The sequence below is a fragment of the Onychomys torridus genome, chromosome X (assembly GCF_903995425.1).
Source record: "Onychomys torridus chromosome X, mOncTor1.1, whole genome shotgun sequence".
Taxonomy (NCBI): Eukaryota; Metazoa; Chordata; class Mammalia; order Rodentia; family Cricetidae; genus Onychomys; species Onychomys torridus.
Genome location: NC_050466.1, coordinates 115,646,448 through 115,668,390, shown reverse-complemented (window position 1 = coordinate 115,668,390; position 21,943 = coordinate 115,646,448). Strand labels below are relative to the sequence as shown.

The 21,943-nt window shown below is 37.1% G+C and overlaps 1 protein-coding gene across 4 annotated transcripts in view; it reads left to right on the top strand.

Moving 5' to 3' along the window:
• Nucleotides 1–21,943, top strand: part of Pcdh19 (protocadherin 19) — a 104,760-nt gene that overhangs the window by 5,142 nt on the left and 77,675 nt on the right. For 2 of the 4 annotated variants that reach the window (XM_036174981.1, XM_036174978.1), the window contains exons 2-3: nucleotides 1,559–1,699; nucleotides 2,372–2,699. In XM_036174981.1, the coding sequence (XP_036030874.1) occupies nucleotides 1,559–1,699; nucleotides 2,372–2,699 (469 nt within the window). The remainder of the gene's footprint in view (nucleotides 1–1,558; nucleotides 1,700–2,371; nucleotides 2,700–21,943) is intronic. The other 2 variants (XM_036174982.1, XM_036174979.1) reach the window with 1 other exon arrangement.

Genomic DNA, 21,943 nt, shown 5'->3' with positions numbered 1-21,943 from the left:
CCATCTGTGCTTGCATGTTAATCGGTCAAAATATGTTCCTGTAGGTCCGATTTGTATCTGACACCATCTGAAACACACACTTCTGTGCATCAGAGCTCCCTGAATATGGAAGAGCCGTGCAATTCTTGTTTCCCTTTTACTATTCTCTGCATTACACAAGTTAGTAGACAAATGCTAACCACACATGCATATCAATCAGGTGCCATAAAAGAGCAGCTGCAATGCCTCATAAATGCTTTAATCCTGTTACTAGTGAGATGGCCGTGACTTGTCTTTCCTTCAGTACCAAGTCACTTCAGATGGGAGAAATGGAAATTAATATTGCTGTTACCTTTGAAACCTGTGACTGCCAATGGCGATCTTAATAGGAGAAAAATGCAGGGTCAATAAAATGTTATTTCTATGGAGATAATGATAGAGGGGACTCTTTTTAAGCCATTTTCTCAGAATAAAGTAGATGCATAAGACCCTTCCTACGATGAAAAAGAAATCAGCTTGAAATAAAGATATTGAAGGCTTTGCCACTTCTTGGTGATATATGACTAGAAGTAAGAGCTCTTTCTGAGAGCTTGCCAGGGAGATCATTAAACAAGGAAGAAAGCATTTGAATTGGGGGAAAAAGTGCAAATCTCAGTGCTCTCCAACTTCATCCAAATGTGGATTTTGTTAAGCACTCCTCACTGCTATGGCTTGCAATTAATGAAGTACAGTTTAATTAAATAATTGGTCAATACAGAATGGGCTGTGCAATGAATGCCTCGGCTGAATAATTGGATGGGGCATTGCCAAACTTACCCATCGTGGGTAAACAAAATGATTAGAACTTCCCATTGATTCAGTAAACAGATTAGAAAAGAAATGTAACCCTAGTCCGGAGGTTTGGGGGATTTTATCTGTTCCTCAGCCTCTGTATCATCAATTTGCCATCATTTCAAGTCAGACTGGGCAGAGAGCAAAAGGGTGAGATGAAATAAATTGCTTAGCTCTAGGTAGATACCAGGGACAGAGTAATAATTTGCCTTGGTAGATATGGGTAGATACACAAACTCCCTATCTGCTCAGACTTCTTAGAATCCTAAAGTTCAGGAGCCCACCTTTCTATACATGTGATTAGGCGGAGGTGTCTAGTTCTTTGCTCCTGCAGGGCCTTGTGAGATGATCTGCAATTGCTGCTTGAATTGGGCTCCCCCCCCTTTTGTATTCTGACAACGAGCTTTGTGGAGTGAGAATACAGACACACTCTTTCCCTTGTAAAGTTCAACCTGTATTATTTATTAACCTTATTGTTTTGCTGATTATTGCTTAGAGATTGAATTCTCAAACAATAAGCTGAATTCATTATGTGCAAAGTAATACATGACATTGAGAATCTGGCTACATTTTAATGTATTTCTTTTGACAAGTCTCTTAATGGTTGGTGTCTTTGGTGCACGTTCCTGGATCTGTGTCAGTGTTAATTAAATTGAGCTTTTTATGTTCCAGTTGCAGCACAGCTGCTTGTAGGTACACCTGAATGGAGAAGGATGCTGAATGCACTAACCTTTAAATTCCTTTGCAGTAATTGTTTAACCATCACTTGTCTCCTCGGCTGTTTTATAAAAGGACAAAACAGCAAGTGTCTGCATTGCATCTCGGTTTCTCCCATTAGCGAGGAGCAAGACAAAAAGGCAGAGGAGAAAGTGAGCCTAAGGGGAAAGAGGTAAAAAGGCATTTCCCCTCATTCAAATGGGTTTGGCTATCAGATTTCTCTAGGAGAGGAGGGGGAAGGGCGGAAAGTGGAAGGGAGCTGGGCTAAGGCAGGGAGGAGGGTGTGGATGAGCAGAGCTAGGAGCTGTTGGAGGTCTGAACATCTACCCTAGTCTAAAAGTGATCACTTTAATCGAAGAGGAAGCTGATCCATGGTGTTTGCCACACTACAAATTCCTGGAGGCAGTGGCGAGGGCTTTTCTTACTTCCCTCTGTCTATCTCCTTTTATGTGAAATTGGCACTTACTTTTTACTTCACCCACTATGTCCTTTGGGTTCCAGGGAAGCTTCAGATTTGAGCATTTTCATGCTCTCTCCCATAGGCTCAACTTTCCCCATCCCCCACCCCTGCTCACTGGCCACTCACAGTGAAAAATTCCAAATCTAAAGTATGAAAATTTCTTTAGGAGGGGTGGTGGGAGGTTAGTGCATTATATGAAGACTTCATGGCCCTCAGCTTGTTTTCGCATGCAAAAAGCACAGGGAGAAACCCGATGATGTAATGCGCCAGAATAAGGAGCTGGAGCAGAGATGGGGTGCAACCCTCTGGGGTGCTTAATGTTTATTCATCAGTATATGGTCTGAGAAGGTGTTATCTATTCGTGCTGCCTTTTCTGTCACATAGAATCGCTGAATACTCCTATGGGCATCAAAAGAAATCAAGTAAGAAGAAAAAAATTAGTAAGAATGACATCCGCCTTGTACCTCGGGATGTGGAGGAGACAGACAAGATGAATGTTGTCAGTTGCTCCTCCCTTACTTCGTCCCTCAACTATTTCGACTACCACCAGCAGACACTGCCCCTAGGCTGCCGACGCTCTGAGAGCACTTTCCTGAATGTGGAGAACCAGAATACACGCAACACCACTGCCAACCACATCTACCATCACTCCTTCAACAGCCAGGGCCCTCAGCAGCCAGATCTGATCATCAATGGTGTGCCCCTGCCTGAGGTGAGTGCGGCTAAGTAGTTTTGTGAGGTCTTCCAAGAACTCCTTCTGAAGCTGGTTGCTCTACCATGGGCCATTCTGGAGGCATACTACCTGTCTAAGCCCATTTCCATACTCAGCATTTGCTAATAGCGCCTTTTGGGACAAAGAGTGATTTAACACAGAGGGCTTTTGTTAAGGGGTGGTGTTGGGAGTCTGAACTCAAATAATCTGAGCCTTGACATGCCTTCATAATGTCCCAGTATAGCAAAAGAGTGCCCCACCTGTTGCAGATAGGCAGTTTCCGGTTGCCAAGCAGTGTTGAAAATGAGGGAAACCCAGTAATGCTTCAGTTCCAGTTTCCTCTCGTGGTTCATAATCCTAAAGCCACTCCCAACTTTGCTGTTTTCTTCTCATACTCCTGTGCTCTACCATCTTGCTGAACTATGGTTAAAAGGATACAAGCAATCAAATTTAAAAAGTCAGATTGCTGTTTCTTAGCAGTTCTAGTAATAATGTTTGACAGTTGAGGATGTGGAAACTGTCACTAATATGAATATTGTATGACGTAACCATGTATTTGAATTAACTCTTTCTCTTCAGTTGGGGTGTTTTCATGGAGGAGTTTTTAAAAACACAATATGGTCAAATGTTTGTTGGTTATGGAAATACTTTGGGAGAGTAGGGTGATAAACCAGTGATGGTGGAAGGGGCAGCAGGAGGGGGAACGAGTAGAGGGCTAAAATCAAGTCCTTAAACTGGGTTCATTTTCTGTGAATTGCTTAAATCCCTCTTTGGTTAGAAATTTGACACACTGGGAGACATGCTCTCTTTCTAGTCACTACAAAAGCTATTTTGTAGATTTCAAGTACACTTCAACAGATTTTCAGTGTATCTTTACAAACATCATCTTATTAGAAAACCACAATCAGATATCTTGATATATTTCTCTTTGATGGAAGATGAAACAAAGGTTCAGAGATGCTGAGAAACTTGTTCAGACTCAGAGAGAAGATCACACAGAATGGGAGGAGTACATCACCTTGCTTTGTACTTCTTAGTGTTTGAGTGGTACTTTCTGCCTTGAGAAATGATTCATACCCACATACCTAGGCAATTATGTGGACATAAAATGGACTTAATGTTTTTTCTTTTAATCAGTTTTGTAGGGCAAAGGATGCTTAGGACCATTTACACTGTTACATTGTGTCTTCTAGTTCCTCGAAAATAATTCCTAACAGAATTAATAGCATGGAAAAGCAGTATTTTTAACGAGCAACTCATAATATTCCACTGTTAACAAAAGCACCAGCATTTAAAGTACCTAACTCCAGAAACAAAGAGTTATTGAAAGTCTAGTATTATTTCACATAAACTTACTTCTAAGTATTAATGACCCTTAATACTGCTAGGGCCTTAACCATAGACTGCTTGGAGAGATACTGTGGACCACTAATAATTCAGTCAGAGATTGACAGGTAAGGGTTTGTAGTGGAATCAAATAGAGTATGATTTTGAATCCTGGAGTCACCTTTTACTATGGAACCTCTCTGAGTCTCTGTTTCCTCATCTAAAAAAGTGGGCACATCTGTTGTTGAAAGTTTTTCTAAGGAGAAATAAAACATGAATTGTAAAGAGTGTGTATGATTCATAGGTGTCTCTAAAAATGTAGAATTTCTTTTTTACTTGAAAATTAGAGAATCACCATTGGCAACAAGCTATTCACTTGAGTATGTCTCTCCAGGCTCTTATAACCAAATAGGAATTTAGGCTGGCTCTGTGTAGATAATACCTATAAGGTGGTGTAAGCAGACCATTGATTTGTAGTGATCATTGAACAATGAAGATGAAAAGTGCTACTATTGTGTATTTCATTGCTGGTTTGCTATTGCTTGGGGAAATGGACAAAAACGTATTGAATCCTGAAGATTTAGTGATCATTTTACAATCAATTCAAGTTCCTGAGAAAAGGGAGCCATGATGTCTATTGAATATGTGGAAGAAGCAGGAGTTAGCAACTATAATTTCTTGATTCATCTAATATCTTGGTGTCTTTTTGAGTTTATCCTAAGGTTAGGATAAAACAAAGAAGTTCAGAAGGCTAAAGTCTCAGTTCTGATTCTTTCACTGATATCCTCTTTGTCCAACAAAATTGGTATGCAGGTTTAGGTTGAGGTTACATGCACATTCCCAGTACATAGTCCTGGAGAGTTCATAGATAAGCATCCACCACGATATTTAACCTGTATCCAGCATGAAGTTTTGAATAGGGAAAACGACACTTGTCCTTTTCTTTCAAACTAGAAGCTGCTGAACATTGACTGGAAGAACAGGAATGATCAGTGCATTTATTCAGCTGGTAATTGTTGAGTGTACGTTCCTTGTAAGGTACTGCTGTAGGGTCTGTAGTTTCAAAGACAAAAAAACCAAACCAAACCAAACCAAAAAACAACAATGAATGAACTTTCTAGTGAGGCCAACGTATAAACAGGTAGTTTGCAATATGGGATGTTAAATGTTACTATATTGTGCAGTGGGATTCCTAGAATAATAATGTTCTGATGTATGTCCTACCTTTATACTCTCCTCATTAATTAACTAATCCATCCAAGACACAATTCATTTATGAAGCAATTATAGTACTGAATGATAAGTGCTATGATGTAGTAAGTAGATGATTCTTAAGTCATTACATTAAAATTATCCTTTATATTATTTCATGAAACCATATTTTGTTTGCTCATTAACTCAAACAACTATCATTTATTGCATGGTTAGACTGTGCCAAATATTGTATCTGCTGTTTGCTAGTGATGCAAAGATAAAACACTTGATCTTTGACATCAGACAGCTTAAGAGAAACAGACAAATAATACAGTTTCATTTCTGGATAATGTGCCTTTCCTAAGCACATGTGACATTCTTACTTTTCAAATTGGGATGAAAGGTGACTGCATATTCGATTCTTCTGTTGTGTTACCTTTTATGGCACACACTCCCTTTACTATTTGTATGGTCATAGGGCTTACTGGAAATAGTAATTAGACAAGTGAGTAGATTCAGAACTACTGTGCTTACCTACCCCTTGCTTCTTCCACTCCACTGAACTTTGAAATGGATCGCCATTGCATTAAACCAAATCACTAAGTGTTTTACTAATGCTCAGTGTCCCCAGCTATGTAACAGGTAGCTTGGATATTCCAAACACATGTAAGAGGAAAGAAACTTCTGCCCTCAGAATGTTCAGTTCAGCTGGGGAGCCAAGATCACTCAAAGGGTTTAACTGCCAAGCAGGCAACAGAAAGATAGCTTTTGACCACCTGTTCTCTTGTATGCTACTTAGTACTTCTTCCAAGGCAAGCCTGATGATAGTATTTTTATGCAAATTTGCTGCTGCACTATATAGGCTTGGTGCTAAATTGAAGATGGCTTTTGTTTGGGTGATGGGGTTCAAACCAAGAGCTATGTACATGTTAGCCAGATGCTCTCCTAATGACCCTTAGCCCTGAGGGTGACTTTTTCATCCATAAACCTAGCTGCCTTTGAACACTGTCAGATCTAAGAACATAGAAACAGGACCTTGAATGTGCTTCAGTAGTTTAGGTAAAGGGAATGGCACACTGGTCTAGAGAATTGGAACTTAGCTTCTAGTGGTGCATAGATAGCCTCCTATGGAACTGGATATGAACAGTTTCCTGTCCTCTGCTGTTGCTTGGGATGCCAGCTGTGGCAATTTTATGGTTTTGTGTACACATACAAGGGGGTAAAGTGGAAGGTGTCTTTGCTGTTTGCAGAAGGCCTTTTTTTAGAATTAGTGATGCTGTGCACCTTTTAAATATTTTAACTTGGAAGGTGAGATTCTCATTCCTTGGCATTCTAGTTTATTTAGTTTATAGACTTAATGTGAAAATGAGGTGTGTGTGTGTGTGTGTGTGTGTGTGTGTAAGACAGAAGAAAAAGAAAGGAGGTTGAAGAAGAAAGATATTAGGTTTGTTAGTTTGCTAATATTTTTTTGAAAATATCTGAATTTGTTCTGTGAATACCTTAGTGTGCCATGTTTTTTCTTCTGATGTTTTGTGAATGGAAGCATGAATAGTGAGTGCTGGCTTCTAGAAAATATTTTTCCTTTGCACATTAGCATTGTTGTATTGCTGTTTTGGTCAGTAGGGGTTCTAGTCATTAGAGGGAGCAAATAGAACTCATGGTTTTCCTGTGAAGAATGGAGATTTGGGTAGAGTCTGTCTCTTGACTTTCAGCATGGGTGAAGTGGTCCAAACACATTTAACCTTTGTGAGACTTGTTAAAATTTGAGTTTCTGATACTGGATGATTTGGAGAAGACAATTCTGCCTGGTGGATAGTAGGCAGAAACTGCCAAAGCTTCCGCATAGATGCAGAAGAATTCTGTTTTGATTTACTCTCAATCTTGATTTTTTCTCCTTGTGTTTTAGGTTGAAACTTTTTGCTGGCAAAATGTAGCATCTTTGATGTGAAGCATCCAAATGTGTGTGTGTGTGTGTGTGTGTGTGTGTGTTTGTGTGTGTGTGTGTGTGTGCAGTAACGTAGCAGAGGAAGAATCTGCAGAACAAGGATCTGTGTGACAGGCGGGAATGAATGCTTCCAGTTACTCTGCAAAAATGTTTGAATGCATGGCCATGTTATGGAAAATACAGAAAATAAAACATCATTTAGGCCTTGAAGAAACATTGGGGAAAATAATGAAAGAAATAGCTCAGCATGCTTTGTTCCTTAAAACAAAATAAAGTTAGGGATTTGCAACGAGTTGAGAAAAATTTGGGGCTATGGATAACCACAAGCCATTTAGACAGACAGCAGATCCAGAAAAGTGATAACCAACCTAGTAACTACGATGAAGCTAGTTTGGATAGTCTGGATACCACACAGTTTTACTTGCAGTTAAAGCAAACCAAGAAACCTTTCCTCCAGTGAGCTTTAGTTTTTCAAAAACATTTCCTGGTTATGGGATCTTGGATTCATTGAAGTCAAAGGTCAACAGAGTTCCCGAGGCTACAGGATGAAGCAGTGGGAAACAATGCATCCCCACAAAGCCTTTGGCTTTCTTCAAAACTCCAGGGCTCTGCTTCTACCAGAGGATATTCTTGGGCCACCCATTGCCTACTGTATGTTTACTGGCCCAGTTCACATCTAGCTGAGGCAGTGCGTTTCCCAGCGGGCAGCAGCTAGCAAGATGTGTTCCAGAATAAACTGTTCCTCTGTCGTCTCCACGCAACTGCTGCAGAACTGAGTTAGTTTACATTAGTATTTGCTAATTTATTATTATCATTCCTTATTGGCAATTAACTGGTTACCTGAGAGATCATCTCTCTCCCTGTACACCTTCACTGAAGTTGAGCTTAGCCAGAGCGCTTGCTAATGATCCTGAGATTTTTCTCCCCAGGGGTCTGGAGGCAGGACATTTTCCAGAGAAAGCTCTGGGGCTTTGGAATTCCTCTTATCACAGGACCATTGTGGTCCAACCTGCTTTTCTTCTGTTAGTCAGACTTGCAAAGTGAAAGTCCTGTCCCATTTCCTTCCTAAGCTTGTCCCATCAACGGCTGAGTCCATATACGGTAGGTGGTGTTGAAATTAGGCATACCAGGACTTAGAGGAATGAAAAAAGATGGAGTTACCTCCTAGCAAGACTAGATAGAGTCTTTCATTTTTGGCGCTGCCCTAGATCTGAGGTACCTGCTTGGACTTTCAGATGTTGACCCCTTTGCTTATGAGTCTTAGCTTCCATGGCTTAGGGGAGGCCAGACTTGGTTGGATAGAGTCTCAGATGTGGATAAATACAGGCATCTGTGTAAGAGTTCTGTGTCTGAGAGGTGGGAGGCTGGTGCTGGAGCGGCCATTTCCCCCACGGAGAAGAGGCTGGGTATCTTGACATGTGACTGGCCGGCCTTTAATGTGTGCTTGCTTCATTTACTTCAAACAATTGAGAGGGTTGAAGTGAAAGTCCCAGAGGGTCAGTTGTTTGCAGAGGGAAATGCTCTTCAAGTTTCATTTCCTGTTGAGTATGAGGAGTGATTTTTTTTTGTGCGGACTGCTTAGTGGGGTCAGCAGCTTCCAGTGTGTTCCTGCCTCCTTGGGTCCCCCAGAGGGACTATGAGCAACAGTCTCGTCACTGGTGAGATGGGTTTTGTCAGCTCCAGAAGCTTGGGTTCCCATGGAGAAGCCCTTTTGGCTCTCATTTAGTGTTTTGCTTTAAAATTTTGGCTGCCCCCCCATCCCCCAGCTCCATAGAATTCCTGGAATAGTTGTCAGAAGGGACAACTGCGGTCAAGAAAACGCGGTTGCCGAAAAGGCAAATGGCCTGGGCTTGGTGGCACAGCTGTGTCATCACAGCTCCAGGGAGCCTGAGACAGGAAAGTCCCAAGTTCAAGCCAAGCCTGGCCTACAGAGTAAATTCGAGACCACCCTAAGCAGCTCACTGAATCCTCATCTCAAAATAAAAAGTAAAACAAAGGCTAAGAATATATTTCAGGTGCAAACATGAGACCCTAGCTTCAGTACCCAGTACCTCCCTCCCCAAAGCAAATGACTTGCCCAGGCGCATATATTTGTGGCCAAACCAGACAGCAGGTAGCTTGAATGTAGTTCTTCAGCTTCCAAGTGCCTTCTCTGTCAGGACAGAAAATCAACAGTCCTCTTAGGAGCATCTAGAGATAAACCTCTGTTGGTAGGTGTGTTCCTGAAAAGCTGACAGTCAGTGTTTGTTTTGCAAATTAGATCCTTTGTTATCTAACCAGGGTGGCCTTCTGTATTTAAAGAAACCCATGGTGGATTCCTTCTTAGGGAAAGGGCCCTAATATAATATGAACAATCAGCTTTGAACTGATTTCCTTTGTAAGTCTGGAGTTTTACATATTTTGTTTGCTTAAAACAGGCTCATTAGGTGGCAAGATTGACATAAATGTTGAAAGCCAGGCCAAATTCCTTATTCCCTTGGAAGGTAACAGCGACCCCTGAATTCTCATGGGTTAATTCCTAGTTGGATTTCACTTAATTAAAAATGCAATAATATAATAGTTAAAATATATAAAGTGAAGACCAGACAGATACATGTCATGTAGATTTAATAAATGTTTATACTTATTTACTACAGATTTAAAAAATTGAAATAAAAATGTAGAGCTTCCCCAGTTTAGTCCAGCTACACTCTTCCTAAGCCTATGGCACAAACCTGCCTGGAATGTTTTTAGTTCTTTTGACCTTCTCTTCTTAAGTTTATTCCTTTTCCCTCTATGATGTAAACGCTCCTCAGGTTAATGAGGATTTCCTGGATTAGGTAGAACCTAGAAATTACTTTGAAATATGAAAGGATTCCTTTATAACTTTTGTTTAAATTGAGAATTTGGGAAGGGAGAGAATGGATTTTCAAAAGAAATGAGACCGCTAGACTGACAAACAAGTGTTAGGAGCAGCTACCTTGAGACCTGTGCACTTTTGGGATTTTAACAGACAAGAAGTTTGGTGTCGAGTCTGTGCGCTCCTTGAGCTCAGCATTAGTAGCCCAGCACCAGCGTTTCTTAATGTCAGATGCTTAAGCACTGTCTTCATGTGCATAGTCTTCTGATGCTCCATTAAGCCTCTGAGTGCCAGGGTGGCCAGTTTTCAGCTTCTCCCACTGGGCCCCATCTGGCTGTTGCTGTGTGGCAAGCTGCTCTCCTTCAGTACCACCAGTAACTGGCTTTGGCGGGCTCAGCTTTCTAGATTGTTTGAGCCTAAATTTGATTTCCAGAGCATGAAGGGCACCTCTTCTCAGATTGTAGTTTGTTCTTCTGAACAAAATGGATTCCCTGCGTTAAGATGGCAAGGGGAAAAGTTTAATAGAAAAATTAGATCCTTCTCTCTCTCTCTCTCTCTCTCTCTCTCTCTCTCTCTCTCTGCAGAGAACAAATTTTGCTTCTATCTGCCTTTATGGTAATTTTTGTGGGCTAGGCTGATCATAAACGCATCTATGATTTTTAGATCATCAGAGCCATCTTCTCCACTCACTTACCCTTTGCTAGCTGCCTGTGCGATAAAGACAACGCTACAGCTCACTCAAATGTGAGGCCAAGGGTATACCTTTCTGGAATGACTTTTAATTCAGAATTCTGAGTTAGACACTGTCAAATAATCACTGCTGCACATAAAGCTCAGCTTATGTATATCCTAGAGTGAATATGCTTAATTCTTTGGAAATTATTTCCTGAGGACTGTTTTTTTTTTTTTTTTTTTTTTTTTTTTTTTTGTTGTTGTTGTCTCTTATGAGTTTGTCTTTGTTTTAGACCCTCCTCTTTCTCATTAGTTCTCATGGTTTGGTTTGGAGAAGTCTGACTGGTTTAGACTGCCAAAATGTATAGGCAATTTGCTATAAAACCATTTCTGATGAGGATGCATGAGTAGGCAGACTGCCTGTAGTCACAGGCATTGGTTTAACCCTTGAGCAATTTTTGAATAACTAAAATCTCTGTGTTATAGCAGCAGTATTTGGAATTTGACACCTGTGAGGGGTGTTTGCATTTGACTACAAGTAATGTTTATTGACTTACTGGAAGACAATGGTGAAGACATGGGCACACTGTACTCATATGACTAGCACTGGCATCAACTGTGATGTTGCTGGACTGATCACTTCCTCAATTAGTGCTTTTCCAATTTCTCAAGTACAGATTTTTAAGTGACAGAGTATGTTGATGGTCACATTCATTCCTAAGAGCTTAGGAGAGAGAACATGTTGACATCAGTATTAAATAATGATTTTTTTCTTTTCATAGTGGGGTTTTAAAGTTGCAAAACAATTTAAAGTAGTTATATCTTTTTAGAAACAAATGTCAAATTCTACAGAAGAAACACCAATTTTCTTCATGGCTTGTGAGACTACTATTGGGGAATGTGTTCTTAGACCTCTAGGTCACTCTTTTTAATTTTGCCTCTACTGGTAATTCTTCAGAAATGAGAAAAGGGCGGTGTGCTTCATTGCATTAGTAGTGTGGTATGGGTATACTTGAAGTGGAAAGAAAAAGAAATTGCTTTTTCACAAACTGTGCATTGTGTGGTGACTTGCCAGAGAAAAGTTGTTAAAAGCTGGTGCGCTATCAAGGCTGTGACACTGCGTATTATTGCATGATCTACATCTGATTATCAGACATCCTCAAGAAGAGATCATGGCAAGTGGAGAAAAATCCGGAACTGCAAAGGTTTGTGACTATACATATTCTCATAGTTAGGGGCACCTGATCAAAAATATATTGGAAACTTGCAACATTTTGTCCTCTTAACTCTCTGAGCCTGGAAAACTTTATCGGTACTGTTCTTTCTAGAGTGTGGCTGACCCGGAATCACTGTATCCCCAAAGATAATGTAGCAATCTGCAGTCCTGTGATAAGGGAGAAGTACACTAGTAAAACAAAATTCAGAACCTCACAAAGAAGTTTTGCTTTCTTGAAACATTATTAGTAAGGAATTCAGAATCAAAGACATCAAGAATTTTGAAGAAGCCAAACAAATAGTAAATTATACTAAACCTGAAATAACATGTAAAGGGACCGAGTCAATGTATCTCCAGTTTCTCATTCATCTCATCTCTGAGGACAATTGTATGGACTTGTACAGTATTGGTTTTAGGGCTTCATAAAGCTTCATAAACTGCATTAAGGTTTGAGTTTATTGATATTAATGCCCAGTTTGTTGGTTGTATTGAGGGTAAGGAGCTTAGCTATGGCTAGTGACACTGTAGGCATGACTCTGTAGCTTTTCAATGAGGATAGCATGTTCTCTGTGCAATCGGTGTTGAGTATCAAGCACAAAACTTTCATCATTCAAGTATGTCTTTCAGTCCAATGCCATTTCTTTCATAAAGGCAGCAACGAATGTCCTCATCTTCTTTCAGTTCGCATGCACTTGTTCTAAGGATAAATAAGAGATGGACTCTTCTTGCCTGACCAACTAAGATTTTGCAGAGAAGATAAATTCGTGCACATATAAATTCTGCTATGGTTATCACCCTACCTAAACATTCATAAGCTGGAAGTCAGCGGGCTCTCCTTTCAAAGTTAGGTGTTCTTGAGAAAGATTGTGTGTATCTTGATAAATTATCTAATCGTTTATACTAATGAAGGCCAACATGATAGAATAAGCAGCTTTTTATTCTGTTCTGAGGTCAATCTAACCAAATTATGTAACTTCTAATACAATTGTTGGAAGCTTCCACTTGGAAAGTTTTCACATTTTAATACCTTGCAGCTGAGATAAATATTTCAGCTACAATTCATGTTTAACAATATGTTTCACCGATTTTCATTCTTTGTGGGATTTGTTGGCATGACAGGCAGTTCAGCTTGGCTTTGCTCATTTTGTTGTTTGCTATAGATTATCAGCAAAGAGCCAGGATTCAATAAAAATGTATTTTTGTTGTTGTTATTTTTAATTTCAGTTCATAGGAGGAGGCTAACTTAGCCTCACAGAATCAATATGGGGCACTTGGGGTTTTACTTGAGAGCCAAAAAAACGAGGTAGATTTTCTTGCAAACTGGATTTGATTCCAGAATTATTAAATCCAATTTATGTTGGAGGCTGGTAGATTGCATTCAGCAGGATTTGTGGCATTGTTTTCATTAAGACAATCTTTTTCTTAGTCAGTGGCTACTTCAGGGGTAGGGGAAGTCAGTGAATATCAAACTGGGAAGTGGTGTTTCTTGGGAGGCAGGTCAATTGTGTGCCATTCCCTGTGTACAGTGTCTGCTGTTTATTGACTATCTTTTGCTACTGATGAATTTAGACTTTAGTGGTTAAAGAGCCCTGCTCTTACAGGGTATTCACTTGTTCTAGATAAAACCTGGCCCGCTGTGATGATTTGCTTCTAGAGTCTAGTGAATAGAAGTACTGTTTAGTAGTTAGGCTCTTTTCAAAAAAATATTTTGGCTTGAAAACATCTATCCATTCAGCAGCCACTCAATATTTGTAATCATCTTCCTTTACCATTCTTGTACTCAGCTCTGAGAAATAGAAAGAATAGGAAGTACTTTCCCTCATAGCTTAGATGATTAGGGGTGATACAAAAAGAGATGTTACTCAATGGTGCTATGTAGTTAGTTGACAATCAAAAAAATATTATCCATTATATCACAACATAAATTTTTGCACAGTTTAAAGAGTTAAAATGAAAATAATAAAATTATTAGAAGCCAAATATCTCATTTTGAAAATGAAAATGAAGTGGAAATAGACACAAACCCAAAACACCTATAGCTCTGACTCACTATCTAGAATTTAGTAAAGTCTATGTCTCAGCAATTCATAAGTTAAATTAAAAACACATAAGCTGAGAAAATATTTTAAGTTTATACAGCAATCAAGAAAGTGTATTCCATTTTTGTTTTATAGCTTTATTGGAGTTACTTGGTAAATTGAAGTCTTATACATTTAAGGTAAATAACTTGATATTTTGATGTCTATATACACTGTGAAATGATTTCCATAACCAATCTAATTAATGTATCTGCCATCTCATATAGTTGTCACCTTTAAAATAGTGAGAACACTTAAGTCTTACCCTCCTGGCAATGTTAATATAGGATGCAGTGTTGTCAACTATAATGGCTCTTCAGCACATCAGACACTAAGAATTCATTTTTATAGTCAAAACTTCATACTGTGTGGTCAGTCTCTTCCTATTTTCCCCACTCACAACCTCAAGTAACTATCATTCTATTCTGCTTCTATGATTAAAAACTACATTCATTAATTCTTCAAATATTTGTAGAGTGCATACTACATGCTAGTCACTACTCAAAGCACTGGAACTATAAAAGTGAGCAAATGAAATTTTTGGCTCCCACAGAGTTTACATTTTTATGAGTAGAAGCAAATAAATAAATAAATTTAGATGGTGACATGAAAAAATAAGAAAGCATAAGGACTGTTTTAGGATTTTATGACAGTTTTAGGAAGTTCAGGGGGGACACATCTCAGATAAAGAGACACAAACAATATACCCTTATATCAAAAGAGCTGCTACAATCAATAAAAAGGCAAACATTAAGATATTTTTCATTAGAGATGCTATAAGATGGCAATAGATGTGAAAATATTTCAGTTTTTGCAATCAGATAATAGCCATGTCATTTGAAAATATTTCAATTATGTTAATCAGACAATAGAAATGAAATGGCATTATTAATTTTTAATTGCAAAAATGATGCATGCATATTACTTAAAAGATCAAGTAATAAAGAAGTATATGAAGTATTAAGTTAAAGTCTCCACAACTTTATCCTCAACAATTTATTACTTAAACCAATCACAGACAATAATTTAATAAGCAGTATTTCAAATTTTACTTATCAAATGAACAAAGATTAAAACAAAACAATACTCATGGGTGCCAAGGACATGATTAGGATATACTGCTGCTATATAAAGTATAATCAGTGAAATTCATGTCTTTCTTGAGGGCAATTTGGCAGTGCATATTAATAGTCTTAAGATATCTATTTCTAATTTTGTAATTTATCTTAAAGAAAAAATTTAGATTTGCATAGGAATTTATGGTGTTACAAGGTGTTAATCTCAGTATAATTTACAGAAATTGGACATTGGAAATATTCAAGTTATCATCTTGTGTGAATGACTCAATATATACACATACATTAGAATAATGTGAAGGGCATAAAATGATTTCTATTGAATGATAGAGAAAAATTCTCATGATCTACATTAACTGGAAGGAAACAGAACAGAAAAGAGAACAATGCACACACATTGGCTCCAATTGTTTTGAAGCAGAGAGAGATGTTACCAAGCATTAATTTATCTGAACTGAACATACACAGGTCTATTGTAGGATGCTGGAAATCAGGTTATAATATTTATACTATGCTAATTTTCAAAATTTTCTACATTCAATTGAACATGCAATTTTTTTAGGGAAAAGCCAATTAGTTAAAAAAAATAGACTGTACAGTATTAAGACCAATGAGATGACATAGACAGATTGTATAAGTTATTTTGAGGAGGCCTAGAACAAATATGTTTCTTATTTTCATTTTCAATCAAATTTTGGCAGTTTTTCCTCTTACATTTCTTCTTTTGGAGGTTTTTCTCAAATAATAACTGATATAAAGGACTACATTTACAACTAATGATTTTCTTTAACAGTCACCTTTAAAATGTGGGAAAATAGTGTTAGGAAAAATATTTTCCACTTTTTTCATACCCATATGTATATTCTTGTAAAACTAGATTGCTCTAGGAAGCTTTAGGCATTTGGTTTAAATGTTTTAAGTTTTAGCTTTAAAATAATAGCTGTTAACTACAGCCTACAGCATTATAAGGACCACTTTAGGCAAAGACTTTGTCGCCACTCAATGAGTACCCAATGGATAATTTGTGGGTGTGTTCTTTTTAGTATTCTGTGTTGTTTGATTTCATGTTCCTGCTCCTTAATTCTGAGACATACAGACTATTCTAAAATGATAGGTCAACAATTTCATACAAAAGAGAGGGAATTAATGAATTGGTGGTCATTAAGATGCTGAAATTTAAGAATCTGAACAATTTTCCGTAAGGTAGAATGGGTTCAACCATTTTAAGAAAGACAAAATCATTTGATTGCTTCCCTAACTAACTGCAGTTTTGAAGGCCAGAAATTCAAAACACGGCTTCCTTGTGAACAGTTTTTCCCCCTCATATGGAAAACCATACACCTAAATGTAAAATGTTTACTTTGGTGGATCTCTATAGATGGACTTCAAAACTATAGAGATATTATGAGAAAAATTCTCATGGAACAAAGAAACCACATACAGATGCTACACCCATTACCCCAAAGCTGACAGAAGAGAAACCTGCAAGGCACCACCCAGATTCTGAATGAAGTGTTTGACATTTTTTTTTTTCTGGAAAACACTTGCAGCCTAAAGATGTAGACTATCCAATAGTCTTCCTTAGAACTGTACTTCTTTTATGTGCAGCCATTTAACTAAATGACTCTAGATTTGAATTGTAAGTTTGTTCTTGTTATGACAAGATGCATTTTATTGAAATAGTGATTCATTTCACTTTTCATGTGTGATGGCACAGAAGGGACTATAAATTTAGGAGCACCCCTCCCCCCATTTGAAAGTCTCTTAAAGTAAAATTATCTTCACTGGAAGAAATATTGAGAATGTTAAACATTATGAAGTGATGTAAAGAAAAGTTTAATATTTTTCTTTGTGATGAGATGATGAAAGATTTTGGATTAGAAGAGAATTCCAGGAAATTAAAATATTTGATTGCTTTTAAGCCTGGTTTTGGAAGAAGTTACTCTAGTAAAGCAAAGGATAAAAGCTGTAATATTATGTAAATTCACATCACCAGTAAAGTAAATATAAAACTCTGTAATATGATGACATAAACATAAGGGAATTTCTTTATTCTCTTCTTCTGATTCTATTTACGCTTGTCACTTACATGTTGATATCTACATGATAGATACGAAGGCCCAGTTCTAAACTTGTTTATGGATCCTGGATAGATCTAAAGGCCTTGCTGTACCACCTATCCTTCACCCTCCATGGCTGCTGTTGCCCAAGAACAGACATGTTGTACCTGAGAAATTTTGTATACTAGTGCTAACATAAGGGAGATGAACACATATAGGAAATTATGGATACACAAGAGCCCCTTTCAACAAATGGTGATTTTTAATGTGTTGACATCTTTGAAGACACATCTGTTAATAACATGAGGGAGTATGAATACATTATAGTATTTTGTTTTTATTTGACAATTATTAAGGAATATGTTGCTCTCTGGGAGGAAGTGGGTTGGATCCTACTATCTTTCATGATTGTTTTTATTGGTTACTCAATATGAAATCAATTCATGTCGATTGTGAAATAAATGAAAATTTTAGTAATATTTGAAGACGTTAAGTTACCCATAATTCTATTCCAAAGTAGACACATTGACATTCTGCTCAATTCCTGAGACAATACAAATGTCCAGCAAATACAAATGTTGTTTAATTATTGAGAAAAATTCAATGGTTTTAATGTTGAGGTTTTTTCTTTTTATCATTATCTTATATTGTGAACATTTTTGGAGGCTAGATCATATTTATTCACTGAATTTCTGAGTAAAACCATTGAACAACTGTTTTTATTTATTAAGAAATCACTTTACACAGAGCTGTAAAATCTTTTAAAAATACACATGTGCATTTTATAAAAAAATGCAGATTATTAGAATGGGGGAAAGCTGCTTTGCTAAGATATGGAATCCAAGAGTTATTATTCATCATTTCCAAAGGACAAGGCAAAAGTATGAGTTTTGTAGTGCACACTGTAGGAACTTTTGTATTTAAGTAGAAAATATCTCTAAGTAAATTTTATAGTCATTGAATTATATTCTTATGTTACACAGGTAGGGCTTGCTTTTATTCACTCTTTAACATTTAACCTTGAAGCTATTTAACTTTTTAAAAATTTATATTATATGGATAAAACCGTGACAAAATCCTTATACCGAAATCATGTTGTGCACTGTGTTTCCTTAGAATAAATTCCATAGAAGTGAAGTTGTTTTGATCTAAAAGTTTAAAGAGTTTTGGTTTCCCCCCAGAAATGTATATGATCTGATTTTATCTTAGTCATAAAGCATTATTATCATCTTTATTTTTCACTGTTGGGGATCAAACCCAGAGCATAGATCATGCTAAGCAAGAATTCTACCACAACCACATATAATCCCCCTAGTCATATAATTATATTTTAACTATCACTGTTGAGATTGGGAAACTGGGGGAAACAGGCAGTCTTACATATTCTTGTTTGGAGTTAAATTGGTACAAGTCCCAGTGAAAGACAATTTGTCAATCTCACTCAAAATTGCAAATACACATACCCTTTAACTTAGCAATTTCAGGTTTAGGGAATTCATTATACAGACATGCTTGACCATGTGCATCATGATATATACATAATATATAAATATTATATCATTATTTATAATATATACAATTTGAGATAGAAAAATAGGAAACTGTGTTTAGTGGTAAAAAATAAAAAACAGTGTTTTATATATTGATACACAAATCTCTTTAAATATAATGAATATAATAAAGATTTAGGAAATGTACAGCATAGTATAAATTCATTTTTAAAAATAGGGGAAAAAGAAGATAGATTTTGCTGGTTTTCATATCTATGAAAATGTATGTAAGAACAAATGGGTAATTAATTAGAGTAGGTACCTATTGGAAGAATAAAAACAGAGAGAATAGGAGATAGAGTGGGAGGAAGAATGATTACATTCATAGATGAAAATATGTATCTACTACCAGCAGATGAGAACAGGTGCAGAGAACCACAGCTAGACATTATGCAGAAAGAAAGCCTAAATTGGAGGTCTTCATCAAATCTATCACCCTAGAGCTGAGGGAATCCTATGGAAGAGGAGGCAGAGAAATTGTGAAAGGCCTTCTCAGTCAACTAAACAAGATGTGTATGAGCTCACAGATACTGAAACAACAAGCACAGGGCCTACATGGGTCTCCACGATGTCCTCTGCATATATGTTACATGAATTAGCTCAGTATTCTTATGGGACCACTGACTGTGAGAACAAGTGGATCTTTGACTCTTTTGCCTGTTCTTGAGAGCTTTTTCCTTGTGTTGAGTTTCCATGTCCAACTGTGATATGAGGGTTTTTGCTTCACCTTATATTTTATTTTGTCATATTTGGTTATTGTCTCTTAGAAGCCCATTCTTTCCTAATGAGAGACAGAAAGGGAGTATATCTGGAGGGGAGGGGTGATTGGGGAGAGGAGTAGAGGGAGGGGAAACTATGATCAGGATATATTATATGGAAAAAGAATTTTTCCTCTATTTTCAATAAGAGGAAAATGAGAAAATGTGTATTTCATTTAGTTTTGATTTTTATTTTTGTTTAAAAATTGCTTTGTTGTTTTCTATTTCTAATAACATATCAATGAGGAATAATTTATATATATGTATATATATATATATATATATATACATACACATATACATCTATTTAAGGTAAATCCTTTGTCTTGTTAAATATAAAACATTTTATTCAGTTTGTTGTGGGACTTTTTACTGTGAGATGAACCCAGAGCACCATGCTAAGCTCTATCACCTAACTACACTTTTTTAGAACGTACACATAGACAACATTTTATCCTCGAGTCTGTGATTTCTTCCGTTGCTTTTACCTTATTCTCAATTCATATGCAGCATTTCTTCAAGTACTTTTATAAAATTTATTGTGCATATGTACAGAATTAACAATTAGAGCTGTTTGTGAATGATCAATTAGTTGATTCACTGATATTTATTACTCTTTACCCTCCATTTTCTGATGCTTCTAAAAAAATTATTCCTTAAGTTTTTCTATAGTCTAGGGACATTTTAAAGCTATCCATATGTTTTGAATGGATCTCTTGTTGTAGTCTTGAACTGCCACCATACTGTTTTAATTATTAATACCTTATCACAAATTTTTAATAGATCATGTGGAAAATTTCTTCTCATTCTTGGTCTTTTAAAAATACATTTTAGTTTTTCTGTTTTAATTCTCTCAGGTGAAATTTGAAATCATGTTAAATATTAAGAAATATTGTATTAAGGTTTTGACTTTAAAATGCCCGACAAAACAAATAATTGGGAGTATCACATCTTTTATTTAGTCATGTTTTCTTCTAATGGCATCAATACATTTACATAATTCTCATTACTTTTTTGTTAACAGAGGTGTCAGAGTCTGGAGGAACAGTCCTGATTTATGTATCAACATTTTGTCTTAAGTACTTCTTGATTTTAGACATGGCTTGCCATTTTAGGTGTTCATGCAATAGTTATTTTTGTTTATTGAATGTCTGTTTTTAGAAGTTAAAATCAGTAGCTGAGTGACTGTACAGAAACTATATTCCCTTTGCTTCAGCTTCCTCATTTATAAAATAAGAACAATAGTGACTACCTCATAGGCTCACAGATTATTATTTTTGTGTGTGTGAGCGTTCAATGTGAGTGTTGAAGTGGCGTGCACCTAGTAAGCCTTCAATAACTGTTTAGTACCTATATTTGGCAACATTTCATTTTTCCCTAGGAAGGTATTCAGTTTTTTACTCTCGTCTTAAATGAGGTAAATCAGCAATGCACGTTAGTGGGACAACATCATCCACTTATGAAAATAAGGAAATTTCCATTTATTTTAGTAATGCAAATAAATTCCAACCCAGCACACCTTTTTGTATGAGGTAGAAAAATTTCTTTTTAAATAACAGCATTTATAGTGGCTCCTTCAGGGTTTCTCATTGTTCTTTACTGTAACGCTTTTTGATAGTTCAGTTTAAAGTTGGAGAAGGTCCTACATGAATTAAAGTTAGCTAGATGGGCTGGTGAGAAAGCCAAAGGCCCTTCTCTGATGTTATCCCCCTTGTATTTTCTTTCCAGAATCAGTGGATATCAATTTAGGCCTTAATATGGCATTTTCCAACCTTTCTCCTATGTGACTCTGTGCTGGGCATCTCCATTAGCTAGGAAGCTCTGGAGATGGCAATTTCATGGACCACTGGCTTGGGGTTGTGACCTGCACTTTAATGAATACTGCCTCAAAACCTTTCTTCTCCTGTGACCTGCTGGTTCTGCAGACCTGGGTTCTGTTTCAGGGCCACTGCCTTTTCTTCTTGCTTTCATGCAAGTGACTTGCAAATGAATTTTAAAAAGCTAGTTCATGGTGAAGAGCTTGTGTTCCCAGGAAAATGCTCTGTCCCAGACACATCTTTCTTCACCCCAGGACATGATATTCTACTAGAAATACTTCATACCATGTTCTTAGTTCCAGGATAAAATATGGCAGTGGCCAAGAGCAGGTACTCGAATTTCACTTTGGCCACTTGGGGACCAATTTATACTTTAGGGAAAGGCCAGGAGCTTTGGTGGAGGGAGGAGAGCCAAAGCTTGATTCTCTTCTACAATGTTTAAACTGGATGAAGTGTGTGAGTCTTGAAAAAAAAAAAAACACTCTTACTACAAGTAAATTGTTGCCAATGAAATAACAGGTAGCCGAATAATAATTTTTCAAGATCATTCATCAGCTGCAACACATTCACCATACTAATGGAAGATGTTAATAATACCAGGCACTATATACATGGAGACTCTCTGTATTATCTTCTTAATTTTCCTATAAATCTAAATGTGTTCCAGGAAAAAAGAAAGAAGCTTCATGTATCAGAGATACAAGTGTTTTCAG